The 14,145-nt window shown below is 51.9% G+C and overlaps 4 protein-coding genes across 4 annotated transcripts; 1 reads left to right on the top strand and 3 right to left on the bottom strand.

Moving 5' to 3' along the window:
* Positions 1 to 949: 949 nt before the first annotated feature.
* Positions 950 to 4,523, bottom strand: HO173_011911 (uncharacterized protein; the record flags this gene model as incomplete). The annotated part of the gene is made up of 2 exons (XM_037313785.1): positions 950 to 4,345; positions 4,506 to 4,523. 2 exons carry the CDS (start codon positions 4,521 to 4,523, stop codon positions 950 to 952), a joined length of 3,414 nt encoding a protein of 1,137 aa, XP_037159300.1.
* A 1,569-nt stretch (positions 4,524 to 6,092) lies between these two features.
* HO173_011910 (uncharacterized protein) lies at positions 6,093 to 6,281 on the bottom strand (the record flags this gene model as incomplete). Its single annotated transcript, XM_037313784.1, has 1 exon — positions 6,093 to 6,281. One exon carries the CDS (start codon positions 6,279 to 6,281, stop codon positions 6,093 to 6,095), a length of 189 nt encoding a protein of 62 aa, XP_037159299.1.
* Positions 6,282 to 7,206: 925 nt separating this feature from the next.
* HO173_011909 (uncharacterized protein) lies at positions 7,207 to 9,734 on the top strand (the record flags this gene model as incomplete). Its single annotated transcript, XM_037313783.1, has 5 exons — positions 7,207 to 7,269; positions 7,367 to 8,095; positions 8,164 to 8,244; positions 8,298 to 8,601; positions 8,650 to 9,734. 5 exons carry the CDS (start codon positions 7,207 to 7,209, stop codon positions 9,732 to 9,734), a joined length of 2,262 nt encoding a protein of 753 aa, XP_037159298.1.
* Positions 9,735 to 10,245: 511 nt separating this feature from the next.
* Positions 10,246 to 13,510, bottom strand: HO173_011908 (uncharacterized protein; the record flags this gene model as incomplete). The annotated part of the gene is made up of 2 exons (XM_037313782.1): positions 10,246 to 12,224; positions 12,280 to 13,510. 2 exons carry the CDS (start codon positions 13,508 to 13,510, stop codon positions 10,246 to 10,248), a joined length of 3,210 nt encoding a protein of 1,069 aa, XP_037159297.1.
* Between the last annotated feature and the right edge of the window lie 635 nt (positions 13,511 to 14,145).

The raw sequence follows: 14,145 nt of genomic DNA, 5'->3' as shown, positions 1-14,145 counted from the left end.
TGAAAGTGTCGGAGCGGGCGGTCCTGGTCCGGTGCAGAAGCGACGATCGTGGGTGTGGCGCCGAGAAAGAGGTTGTGGTGGCGGGGGGAAGAAGATAGGATGGTGAAAGAGAGGGATGGTGGAAAAAGGGGGATGGTGAAAAAGGGGCAGGAGTAGCGTGGTGGAAGGAAGGAAGGAAGGAAGGAAGGAAGGGGTCGGAGAGGTGATTGGGTTGGGTTGGGTTGGGGTGGTGGGGGACATGGAGGGATGGAGTTGGTTGGTTTGAAGGAGAAGGGGATGGTGGGCCTTGCGTGGGTTGAAGGGTTCGGTGTTGGAAGAGGTGGTGTGTGTGTGTGTGTGGAGACGCTTGCGCTGTGGCGATCGCACAAGGAGAGAGTGGGATCGGGAGCGGAGTCGGTATGGAGGAGGGTCGGAAGTGTCAGGTTTCACTCAGTGCGCAGGCATGATACAGCACATCTTTGATTTCGTCTGATATGCCTGCCTGCCCTTTGTACAATAGTCTTCCGTCCGATCCTCGACTTTTCGCCGTCTCCCGCCCACAATGCATGCTAGCACCCCTTATTAAAAGTTCCTCCCCGTGATCCAGTCATCGGACACACATGTTCGACAACCATGTTCATACCTATACTTTTGTGTCGTCCCGTAATCCCGTCTCTCATGCAAAAATGAAAGCAGCGTGAATTGAAGAGTCGAAAAGAGAAGACGCTCGATAGAGACATCCTGTAACAACGAAATAGTAGCAGTAGCCTCATGCGCTAGACGCCGCTGCGCTGTGTATTCGCTGAATTATGCGTATCCGAGGTCGCTAAAATGCTGTGAGGAGTGGTCAAGGAAACAAGTTCTATGCGAGATTACATGGTATGGTACAAGAATTGAAGCGATGGTTTTGGGGCATCTTCAACGGTGCCGCAAGGCCAAGGGCTGGCGTTAATACAATGATCCAGCCTGCTCAGACAACTGTCATGATTTTCATATGTCCGTTGATGTCATTATCATTGCCAGCAATGCTTCCCCCCAGGAAAGGACTGCCTCTTTGGCTTCTAGGGCTTCTAGGACTCTGCGTGACGCGAGGACTTTTGGTGATCGTAGGTGTGGGAGGAGCTTGTTGAAACATCTGAGTGTAAGGCGGATCTCTAGGTGTGGTGGGTCGAGAATCCGGTGTCTCTGGACCATTCTCGGCTCGGCGGACTATTTCTTTCAGAGCCCGAGTGACAACGCCGGCTCGTGTGACAAGGTCTTTGAGGGAGGTGGTGTCGAAAGGAAGCTTCTTCTGAGCGAGCTTCGCATCGAGGAGTTCCGGCTCGTAATGTCTGCGCTGTTGATGGATAGTCTCGAGGACAGACTTGGCTTTGGCCGACGACTCCTTGCGCGGCCTGGAGGTCGGCGGTGATGACTCGAGTTTTGGAAGTTCTGACGACCGTCTCGACGAGGGCTGTGAACCGGAGGATTCATCCACTAAACTCATCCGGTCCTCTTTGGAAGGCGAGAGCCCTGATCTCCGTCGACTCCGAGGAGAGTCTTCGTCGAACAGATCGAAGTCAAAACTCGGAGAGTGAGGAGATCGTGGCGGAAATAGCTCCTTCTCATCATCCAATGTGGCGAGATTAATGATACCCTCTGCCTCCTTCCATAGCTCAATAGATTGACCCTCCATAATGCCCTGACCGCTAGCTTGTTGTTGAAGCCGCTTTAGCTCCTCCACAAGCAGAGTCAACTCTTTGACCTGACCGAACTGCCCGTGGACGCTGGCTTGTCTCTCTAGAATGGCACGAGGAACGAGCATACCAGAAGAAAGGCTGGAATGTATGTAATCGGTGCTGGTTGTTGCTTGTTTGGGACCACGGGAAGGCTCGTCAAAGTCGAAATCGCCATCCCAATCCTCGCTGGGACCTTTGTTGCCCAGAAGCTTGGGTGGATTATTGCCATTGCGATAACTTCCCGTATCTTTCGGGACAGGGACGCTTTGGCTCCGCAGATGTAGAGCACTGAGACCCCGACGTCCAGTTGGACGACTCCCACGCATATCTATGCCCTGTCTGCCATGAACTGTCTTTGGCCGAGGCGATTCTCCTTCCAAAGTGTCTTTATCCGTCGTGGGAGGTTCTGACCACTCAAAGATGTTCGACTTCGACGGCATCTCTAATCGATCGTTAGGTGGAGACTCTCGTCTGCCATATAGGTCTCCACCGGGATGGGCCAAGGAGGTTTTACTCCCTTCGCTTGGTGATGGGAAACTTGCACCATTACCCGCTTTATGCAAGTCATCCGTTGGATCAAAAGACCATAACTCGTCTTCTTGGTCGATCTCCATATCTCGAGCAGAAGGACCTGACGTTCTGGGCTCCATCTGAGCGATGGGCGGAGATGGAGAAACGTCAGAAGAAATTTTGCTGGTTTCATGCATGGGAGTGGAGCTATCATCGTCCTTGCATAACGCAGTATCTCGAACGGGCGTCGATACATCCTGCTCCTCCTCAACAGCACGATGCCCCCTTTGATCAGTGTGCGCGAATGACTCGTGTGCCAGCAGATCCTGCAACGTTATTAATTTATCCTTGGAAGGCAGTTGGGGAAGTGAGGACTCGTCGAATATCCTTTCGATAGGAGGCCTCCGTACGCCAGAATGACTACTACCTGTTGCACCAGTTCTCGTAGAATCATACATAGTGCCGCTTCGAGAATCCATATCGTCTTCGTCGCCTGACATCAGACGGCTGTTCTCGTTGTCCGATCCTAAAAGAGTTGAGCCATGCTCTGACGGATTCGATGAGTAACGGTAAGCCCTAGTCTTAGTTATAGCTTGGCCCATGGGATATGACGTCGATAGAGAAGAATGCCCAGATGGGACGCGCGGGGAAGTCGGGTCCTCTGGCTGCGGAGTTGTAGGGCACGAGGGATTGGTGCCTGGAAGATTAACCTCGAAAGCGGACAGACGGTTCAGCGGTGGAAGCGGCGAAGATGCACCCCTCTGCTGGACACTGGTAGGACGTGAGTGCGCCTCGAAAGGGCTTGTCTGACTCTCCATAAAGTGGCGGCTGGTGGGTGTGGGCGGCCTTCCGACGGCTCCTTGAACCGGAATAAATGGGGCGCCTATACGAGGTTTGGAAGCTTGTGGGGCAGAGACGACCCTCCTGTCGGCGGTGCTCCTGCTAAAGCCTTTACCTCTTTTAAGGCTGCCTAAGCGGGGCATCCACGTCGAGGGCGACGGTGACGGAAACATTTCACTTATGGAAAATGAATGTCTTTGCTTGAGCTCGGGAGTGGCATTGACATCATCTTTTGTCTGATCGACTGCAGGAGAGGTGAAGTCATTCAATCCGCCAGGAGTGAAGGGTCTGCTAAGAGCGGAGATATTCGACGCACGGCCATTGATGCCTTCGTTTGAAGATCGTGAACTGATGGATGTCGCCAGAAGTAGAGTAGGCAGTTCGGTGATGCCTGGAACGATACTCTTAGGTGTGTCACTCCGGTTCAGCATTCCATTTGCACTACGTTTCCGTGAAGAACCATCTTTGATTGTTCCTGGAAGTTGGGGCTTGAAGAAAGGTTGCCACAGTTGCGACGATTCGTCGTACGAATGATGATCCTCGGAAAGATCGTTGAGCAACATGGATGAAGCGCCCAAAGACGGTCGACGTGTCTCTTGATCCTGCAAAAACTGCTGCTGAAGCGTTGCGGATCTTTGATGGCTGGTGGCCGGTCTGCGAAGCGTGGAATGTAAAGCATTACCGTCGAACCCATGTAGGGCCCTTTGTGAAGAGCTTCGCTTCACTAGCTTATTTCGTGATGATGTGCCGGCCAATGGCTCACCAAAGCTAGGTAAAATCGGTGCTGTTGAACCATTGGAGTAGGACATGGACGGCGAGCGCGGCCGAGGGGTGGGCGTAGGACTTCCACTCTTGAGAGATGATCTCGAGATGCGCCTGAGCCAATTTGGAGGAGGAGTATTCTCCGAGCCTTTGAACTCGAACGCAAAAGGTCCGTGGCCTGTGGAAAGCCCAGGCTCTTGCAGCAAAGCATGCCCTGCCTCCCCTCCCCCAAATTCGGCATCAACCCTAGTGTCGGGTGTCGAGCCAACCGTTCTCGTTCCGCGTCTTGGATTATTCGACGACGTTAGGGGCCGGCCAAGAGAGGTTCGCTTTCGAAGTCTTGAGGATGGAGCAGGGGCAGTCTGGGGCAGCGCTGATGGTGTTGTTGGCGTGTTGGAAAGAGGCTGAAAGTCATCCAAGCCAGCTCTAGATATAGTTCTCCTCTTGTTTGATGTCGGTCTTGCAGCGGCCGAATGTTGCGGATGGCCAAAAGCGAAACCCACGGCTGCGACGCCCACAGTACCCGTTGCACATAGCTGTTCATAGACACTTTATTAGCTGTTGAGCATAGATGGGTGACTTTATATCTTTTTAGACAATATGCTACGTTTTGATGCAGAGCGAGCAAGGCAATGCGCGAAGAGTCTCGAGAATTGGCACAGACAGAAAGGCACACGACGGGGTAGGAAGCATTACCGATGGGACTGTCTCCATCACCGACGTTCGCCGACGTCTACAGCGACCATGAAATGTACGCCTTAGCACATTAGAACCTCGATAAAGTATTTGTGGGTCCTGTGATTCGTGAAGTCATCCGGAATTGATCTGGGTCGGAGGGCGTGTGAATCGAAGTTAGGGTGTTGGATTTGGGCGTGTTGGAAGTCAATGAAAGTAGAAGTCGGCAGGAGAATTAGATGAGAGAGATGCAGACTCGAGGATTCATCCACAGCATGAATTCCAGCCTGACTGGCTACTGGAAAACAATTGAGTGTCGGTGCAGTGGAAGTGTTGGTTGTGTTCAGGCTTAGGAACATCAGCCTACGAAATGCGTAACGAAGATCCCGGTAAGTAAACATTTTCGACAGACCCAATCACCGTCTCTACGAATTTCGTGCGTTAAAGTCTAAGGTACTGCAAGTCTATGACTACTTTGTTTATTAATTCTTCTACTTGTCGGAGCAAAAAGAAGGTGAAAGCAATATCTTGACAGCACACCCTTATGTCTGCACCCGTTCTCTTGCAATGCCCCACATATTGCTAATGGGGTAGGCGGCGCTGTGTCATTCCATCGGATAGGCGTGTAAATCTGATACTTATAGAGGTAGACTGAGCCTAATTCGTACAATTCTTGCGAGCTTCCCTTCCTCCCCTGTTCCCCAATCTCCATATGCGCGCAGCTCCTATGAATTTGGCTTCAGTACCTGGAATTTGGAAAAGGCGTTCCATGGAGTAAGAAAGGGAATCAGCAACGGTTGACGGTTAGGATTTGCAGGATACGAGGCATCATTTAAAGGGACGCTTTTCTTCGGGGGACTCTTTTCGCTTTTTGACTAACCCAAAACCTCAGCCCGAACTGCAGCAGACCAGGGGTGGACCTAGGCGTACCGCCTTTAAAGGCTTTAAAAGGCCTTAAAGGATGACAACAAGAAAAATGCCGCTTCAGCTGCGCGGCACCTTTCCGGGAGAGGGGAAGGCGAATGAGAATGGTGGAATTGAGAAGCCTGTTGAACATTCCCAGATGCCCCCAATCACGAGCGATCGAAGGACTTTAGAGGGAAGCCGAGACCAGGTTGGGGGTTCAGAAGTTGTGCGTTAGTACCTTGCGGATTACAGGACGAAGGGCCTTTTGGTCGCTTAATAAGAAAAGGCAATTACATGTTATGTACCTTAGGCACAAGTCGGTCCACCCGTGGCTGCCGTATCAGCCATGGGCCCATGAGTGTTTGGGTCTCAGATCTGTAAGCAAATCTGTAGCAAACTTGATTCATTTGCCCGGCAAGCATGGCGGGGTAAAATGTTGAAGGGACATTACGGAGTTATGTACTACAGGGCAAGATCGCCCGCTGGATCCTATCAAATCACACCGGTGAGCTGCAAGATTTGCTCGCTGCTGCAAGTACGATGTTGGGCCTGATTTTGTGATGCCTTTGATCTTTCAGCTATTACGGCGTTCGACGAGTACGAGTCCAAACGACTTAGCACTTGGCAGGAGGTTTCATCCTTATGAACACCAGATCGTCTGTGCCCTTGGCTGCCCTGAGCTCTGAGAGGCCGAACGCTTTGTCAGAGCTCGCTCTGGCCCGCAAGGCTGATGCCGTATGGGTCGATTGGCGTTGCACGCTGCACCCCGTCGAGATTGGTGATTGCCAGACTCAGCACTGGGTGAAAATGAGTGGGGCGAAGGGCATGCAACCAACGGTCGATCTCCCAGGATTCCCAGGATTCCCAGGATTCTGTAGCGGCAGGAGACATGGGGATGTATTCGCGACCATTAGGACCGAGAGGCGCAAACTCTTGGCAATGAGACTAAAGTATTGTACTTGCCCGGACTCTGCTATCCTGGTTCCTTGCTCGTAGGGAATGAATATAGCTAACAGCTGAGTCTACCAGTCATGCTTGATATAAAGTGAATAAAAAGGGGAATGAGTGCTCAATCCAAGAAAATCGTGGTGACTGGTGAGAAGTTGGGGGATTTGGAGGGTGGAAGGTGGAGAGGGTGAATGACAAGACAAGATGATCGTCGGCAGATCGAGAGACAAGTTTAACCCACGTTCTCGACCTCGTATGATGCCATCGAAGATGCATCTCACCATGCATTTCTTGGGAAGCTCTCCATTGGCTGATTAGCGACGGCGTGCATTGCATTCCCTTTCATTTATTTGGAAGGCGTCTTTCTCCACGCGACATTTGATTAATGATCGATAATTGATAGCGACGTGTTGATTGGACCTCAGCACCCTTTCTGTCTCAAAGTCAAAGGCCTAAAATAGGGACAGCTAGCTAGCTAGCTACCTTAACCCCTGTTCAAAATACCTGCCTTGTATCTTGTAGGTAAAGTACGGTCGGTAGATTCATTCAGAGGCGGGTGAAGTTGTAGGAATTTGATATTACTTCATTTCGCTTTTTTGGCTTTATTGTCTGTGTGTGATTCTTCCTAAGGTACCTACTTTATCTACCCTGAACCACGGTGTAGCCTGTAGCAGTGTAGGAGTTCCTCTTGGCGTTCATAGAAGGATTGTCGCCAACGGCTACCAGCCTATCAGCCTGCCATCTTGCAGCCGCCACAAGCTTCTTCCTGGTGTCCAGGACGCACGCTGACGGAACAACAAATTCACTTTCCACTTTCTACTTTCCTTTTCCATCGGTGACCGGCCATTATTGCCAGCGAACAACGAAAATGGAAGCGGAAATTAAGGCGCAAATCCCGGGGATAGATCAAGTCATCTCCGAGTATGCTGCAGTCAGTCGTATCCATGCTACACCATATATCCATTGGGAATTTTGGGAGAGAGGAGAGGTGAACATTGGACGCTGATGCTGATGCTCATGTCATTAAGGGATATCTGAACCATGCTTCCACCCTGTACAATGTCGAGTCAGATACTAACGCCCAGTCGCCATTGGATGAAGCCGCTGAGGCCATCACCGCTTTGCTAGTATCTGCATCTGGAGACTTCTCAGATCAGAACACGGCCTCAGTCCACAACCTCGTGAACAAGTTCATCTCAAAGCTCAATGCCGCAAATGGCGTCGACCCCGAGCGGAGGCAAATGGCCCCAAAGACTCGGAAGCTCGACCAAGCTATCCAGGTCGGATCCCAACGTAATATCTCTTCTACCCTGGGACTGGCCGGTGGAATAGTCGACCTAGAGTCTGCCAACAGCAGAAAAGTAGAGTCCCGAGTAGACAAAAAGAAGCTTCAAAAGGCAGAACAAAAGATCCAGGCAAAGCAAGATCGAAAGATCATGAAAAATGTCGAATATGAAGCATCTCGATTACTGGATCAGCCAGATGAAGCCCAGTCGTATGAGGAATTCTTCATGGCAGTCAATCCTCTACAGCTGGGGAATGACCAGGCCAAGAGCAAAGACATTAAAGTGGATGGGGTTGATGTCTCTATTGGTGGAAAGCGAATATTGACTGACACCACTCTCACAATGGCCTTTGGCCGGCGTTACGGACTGGTGGGTCAGAACGGTATCGGGAAGAGTACTCTGCTACGAGCTTTAAGTCGAAGAGAACTCGCTATCCCTACCCATATCTCTATACTTCACGTTGAGCAGGAGGTACCTTTTCTCCCGAGACTTGTGCAATGCTGCCTAATTGGGGTTCTAACGCTTTGTCCTCGGTACAGATTACTGGAGACGACACACCCGCTCTGCAAGCAGTCCTCGATGCGGATGTATGGCGAAAACATCTTTTGGGTGAACAAGAAGTATAGACTTGACATCTCATCGTATACCAGAAAGTGTGCTAACGCAGCACCAGAAAATCAGCAAGCAGCTTTCCGAGCTGGAGGCTGAACGGTCGTCGATGGCAGACACATCCACAGACGCCGAAAAGCTCGACAGACACAGAGAAGGTCTAGACACTACGCTCAGCGACATTCACGCAAAGCTTTCTGAGATGGAGTCGGACAAGGCTGAGTCTCGAGCTGCAAGCATACTCGCAGGTCTAGGCTTCTCGGAAGAAAGGCAGCATTATGCCACCAAAACCTTCTCTGGAGGTTGGAGGATGAGACTGGCGTTGGCCAGAGCGCTCTTCTGCGAGCCAGACCTGCTTCTCCTTGACGGTAAACGACCTCTTAATCCCCCTCAAGAAGCTGGCTGAAATTTCATAGAACCGTCCAATATGTTGGACGTCCCCTCCATTACCTTCCTCTCCAGCTACCTCCAATCTTACCCAAGCACCCTCCTCGTCGTCTCCCATGACCGAGCCTTTTTGAACGAAGTAGCAACCGACATAGTTCACCAGCATTCTGAACGCCTCGACTATTACAAAGGCGCTGACTTCGACTCCTTCTACGCCACCAAAGAAGAGCGCCGCAAGACGGCCAAACGCGAGTATGAAAACCAGATGGCCCAGCGTGCCCATCTGCAAGCATTCATCGACAAATTCCGTTACAACGCTGCCAAGTCTTCGGAAGCTCAGTCTCGGATCAAGAAACTCGAGAAGATGCCCATACTTGAAGCCCCAGAAAGCGAGTACACTGTCCACTTCAAGTTCCCCGAGGTGGAGAAGCTCTCGCCACCTATCATACAAATGACCGGTGTCTCCTTCGGCTACTCACCCGAAAAACCCCTCCTCAGAAACATAGACCTCGACGTCCAACTCGACTCCCGCATCGGCATCGTCGGCCCCAACGGCGCAGGTAAAACCACCGTCCTCAAACTCCTCATCGGCCAACTCCAGCCCTCGGTCGGCCTCATTTCCCAAAACCCTCGTCTGCGAGTTGGCTTCTTCGCCCAGCACCACGTCGACGCCCTTGACATGAATGCCAGCGCCGTCGGCTTCATGGCGAAGAACTATCCCGGTAAACAGGACGAAGAATACCGACGCCACTTGGGCGCTTTCGGCATCACCGGTACCACCGGCCTGCAGAAAATGGCGCTGCTGTCTGGTGGTCAGAAATCCCGAGTTGCGTTTGCGTGCTTGAGTCTTACGAATCCGCATATCCTTGTTCTGGACGAACCGTCCAATCACCTTGACATCGAGGCCATGGATGCGCTGTCGAGTGCGCTGAGGGCGTTCCAAGGAGGCGTGCTCATGGTCAGCCACGATGTGACGATGTTGCAGAAGGTGTGCTCGAGCCTATGGGTGTGTGATGGTGGGAGCGTGGAGCCGTTTCCCGGGGACGTAAAGGCTTACAAGAAGCGCATCATGGCGCAGGCGAACCAAGCTGGAGTCGTCCAGGCGCAGAAGTGAGAGGGCAGTAGAGTAGATAGGAAGGGGGTAGAATCCGTACTTCTAGATCACGATGTCATCCACGTCTACTGAAGCCTACATTTAATCAATTTGAAAGATGTTCGACTCCATGAGACGGGTGTGTAAACGGGCGGGAAAGAGGTAGTAGCAAGGGCACAGCTAACGAGCCTGGCAGCTCGGAAGCAGACGACACGGGCAACGTGCCGGAAAAGTGGTACGATGGTCATGTCTCGATTGAAAAGTTTTTATTGTTGGCTGTGCCCGAGAGCCACTATCGACGCTGCCGACCCTATCCCGTCGCCGGAAGCGAATGTATACAAAGTATTGAGCCAAGCCGTGAGCCGTCCATCCAAAAAAGGAGTCTCGTAACAATGCCGCTGCCTGAATAATCGTCGTCGCTCGATAAAACCTCATGAGAGAAGAGATGTACGCAAAACCACCAAGAAAGTTGGATTTCTTATCCCTCCGTTCGGGTGAGCATGTCCGTCAACCCCTTCCACAATCCGCGCCCTCACAACCTCAAGGCCTCCAAAATCTGCGTTGCCATGTTCTTGTAATGCCACGTCCCCCCAGCCACCTTCTTGAATTGGATCCCATGCAAACTAAACAGTGGCACTTTCACTATGAATATCTCAAACTTTACCACCATGTTCCCGCCAACCTCACTTTCCACATGCGTCGTTGTTTCCCCGGCCGGCGTTCTCTCGCCCGCTTGAGAACGTCGTCGAGCGGCGCCAACTCCAATAGCGCTATCATCTGATTCGTCAGAGGCTGTGAATGAGGTATCAGGGGCTGGGTGCTTGCGCGATGGGTTGCGGGGGATGTGCGCAGGCTTCTCTGACGCTTCTTCATTGCGTTCGCCGCTTCTCAAGCCACCGGCGAAACTGATTCGCCGTCTGTTGCCAGATGGAAGTTCCGGGCTTGGAGGGCTATTGTCAGGGCCGCGATTGAGATCGATGCTGGGAGCGTGGCGGCAGCTGAATCCGCCTTTGATATCGGTGTATTGTACTCCTAGTTGCTTGAGTACACGGACGATATCCATGCGGATGACGGGCAGAGGTTTGTTGCTTGTGGTGGAGACGCTGAAGAGACCTTTGAGGTAGACTGGTTTCATGTTCTCAAGACTCTTGTTGGGACTATCAGCGCCTGCTGCCAATTCTTGGTCCGGTTCTTCTGGTACATTAGCCTCGTGGGCTTCTTGTCTTAGAGCGCGTCTAGCTTGTATGCTTTCACGTCGCGCGTGACCAAGAGACTTGGTGCGTGTGGTTGCAGCCCGGGCGTTAAGAACACTCTTCTGGTCGATCGGCGGAGGCTCGCTTGCTTTCGGTTTGTGACCGCTGATGCTAGACCTCTCAGAGCCACTCGTTAAGGGAGGCTCGATGGCCGGAATCGAGCCTTGCCCTTCAGATACGCCTCGATGCGATTGCCGCTTTCGGTACTCAGCAGAATTGACGCTCGTGGATCGATCCAAGGTATTTTTCGTCCTCGATCTTGCTTCTAGCGTGCCCGGGGGCGTTAGCAGCTCAGCTTGATGAGGTGTGCTACCGCCGGGGTGGAGCATTGTCGTTGGGGTTGGCTCTCTATTACGAGCTCTCCGCACACTGAAGCTTTTCCTTGGCGTCGTGGATGTATCCGTAGGTGGCTGCACCTGCACTGACGGAGAGTGCTGGGCTTCTGATCTGGGCTCCTTTGACCGCCGCGTGCTGAATCTTCGAAGAAGTCCAACGGCAGCGCTCTCTTTTTTGGCGGGCTGCTGTTCATGGCCTGGCGTCACGATGGCTGGAGGTACACCGGGAGGTACATTGAGATTGACTTTCTTCAAGCCTTCTGTCACGTCTTCTTCTCCATGTGTCCTCGACCGTGCTCTCGAGCGGCCACCTGTGGTCTTCTCACCAGGCATCTCGTAAGCCGAAGCGTTGGTGTATGCTGCTTCGGGTGCAGGTAGGTCGGGGATCTTTAGGGGCTTCTCGCCTGGAGACATGGGCATGCTCAGTGCTCCAGGGTTAGCTTCTATACGTTCCCTTTCTTTCTTCTCTCTGACCAAGTAGTAGATTGATATGAGGGGACTGAAAGCGTTGACAGGGTCTGAACCAAGCTGCACTGCGTCAGAAGACGCATTTGGCAGAGTTTCTCGACTTGTGACGGAACTTCGCCGCTTGTAGAAGTCGAAGACACCCCGTTTCTTTTCACTGCCCATAGCATGGACAGCGTGCTCTCGGGCATTGTGTCTTACAGCATTCTGGTACTCCTCAGAGCCCAAAACTTTTGTTAGCTCACGTTCGATGAAGTCGGGTTCGCCAAAGTCGAACCCATGCATTTTCTCAATTATTTGGGGATCTAGAGGCAATTGTAGAGGCTCTCTCGGAGGAAGGTAATTTTCAGGAGGTGAATTGAAGCCTTTAGTGATCCACGGATGGTTCAGTATCTCGCCAAGACTGGCTCGTTGTTTCGGATCTGTCACAAGCATTCTGGAAATGAGGTTTTTGCATTCTAAAGGGTATTTAGTGACCAGATCGAAACAATGCTGAAGAGTTCGCCCGCTTACCTGGGGAAAGCCACGTTGGGTAGTCGACCACACCTTTCTTTATCTTCGCATGCAGCTGTGGCATACTTTGATCATCGAAAGGCACTTTCCCACAAACCAGCACATATAGGACGATACCGAAACTCCAGATGTCCACTTCAGGGCCTGTGTATTGCCTTGCTTGCAGCAGTTCCGGCGCAGCGAAATACAAACTACCACAGAACGTCTTGAGATGGCTCCTTGGTGAGAACAGGTTGCTCAAACCGAAATCGATAATCTTGATATCCCCCGTCTTGCTTATCAAGATATTCTCGATTTTCAAGTCTCTGTGAACGATGCTATTCCGATGGCAATAGTCAAGGGCACTTGCTATTTGCCGACCAAACTTTCTAGCCTGCTTTTCCTTTAACCTGCCATGAGAGATGATATAGTCCAGCATTTGACCGCCGTTCACGTACTCAAACAGCATGTACCAATGGTAATCTGTGCGCACAACATCTCGCATCGCGCAGATGTATGGGTGGTTGAGCAAAGTGACGATAGCTGCTTCCCTGGCAGTCCTGACTTCCTTGGAATGATCTGCACGTTCACGATCTCGATCATTGCGATGCTCGTCCGTTGATTGCCGGGGCACGATCTTGACAGCAACCTGCTCTCCAGACTCTAAATTCTTAGCCAGCTTTACTTTGCCCATGCTCCCTGCTCCTATAGTTTTGCCTAAAGACCATTGTCCTGTTTGCGCAGCAAGTGTTGTCCTCCTCTTCAGAGGTGTAGTGCTTCCAGAGGCAGCAGCGGACTGTATTCTGGCAGCAGTGGGTGTTGAAACAGCTGTCACGCCATCGCTGCTGGCTACCGCAGTAGCGGTAGACATCCTTGAGGTGTTGCGCGACTGACTTGGTCTCGAAGAAGTTCTGCGAGAGTCCCGAGTAGACTCGGTTCGCTGGGGCGGTGGGGCAGCATAAGATCGCTCTCGAGAAGAGCTGCGGCGAGAAATCGAAGGCCTAGCTAGGTTGGTGGTCTCATGATCTTTCCGAGCGACACCAGCGAGAGAAGCCTGATCGGAGGCCGTCGTGGGACGGGAATATGATTGAGATTGCGAATTTGATCGCAAAGGTCCAGTGGATCCTGTTGAGGGTTTGGTAGCCGTAGAGGGGGTCCTGTGAGGTCGATCTGTTGTGGGAGAACTGTATGAGGGCTGTTTTCGTGAAGAGCTGCGCACCACAGAGGGAGAAGCCGTTGAGGCAGCCGACATCGATTCTTTCGAGGGAATCGTGTTCGGGGGAAAGTTGATATGTGAACGTCCAGTAGCTTAGAGACTTAAGCCTCCTGAGGCAGTTACCTGACTACCGCTTTGGTGACTGCCAGCGGATGGAGATGCCGCTACTTCTATGAAGAATTGGTCTCTTGGATGGGTGTGAGTATGCCGTCTCTTTGGTCAAGAGGCCGCGTCGTTGGAAAATACGAGTAGCAAGCTAGTAGACCGAGAAGCTCCCTTGCCGTAAGCGACTAGACGTGGATGCGACTGACTGGGCTTGGTTATGATCAGATGTCGAGGCTGCCAGAGTTTCAGTGAAGTCTCAAGACTTGGTCAGTACGAGAATGCTAGAAAGAAGTCGCGTAGGGTTGGGGTGGTTAGAGGTAGATATCAGCTTGGACAACGCGGCCTGCAGGGTACGGAGTATGGCCGAGGAGGATAGAGGGGCAGCTCCGGGGGGGGGGAGGATTATAAGGACAATGCTTTGAAACTCAAGAACGTATGGTCATCAATAGACTGAATATCAGCAGTCAGGTATGAGATAGTACTTTCTCTTTATGCCTTATGGAGAAAGATGGAATCATGCTTGTCAATACTAAAAAGTACTGCATACTCTGCGGCAGAATTGGCAG

This window comes from Letharia columbiana (assembly GCF_014066305.1).
Source record: "Letharia columbiana isolate WasteWater2 chromosome Unknown Sc0000070_s0, whole genome shotgun sequence".
NCBI classification, from domain to species: Eukaryota; Fungi; Ascomycota; class Lecanoromycetes; order Lecanorales; family Parmeliaceae; genus Letharia; species Letharia columbiana.
The sequence above is the reverse complement of the archived record's forward strand: the minus strand, read 5'-3'. Positions and strand labels throughout refer to the sequence as shown.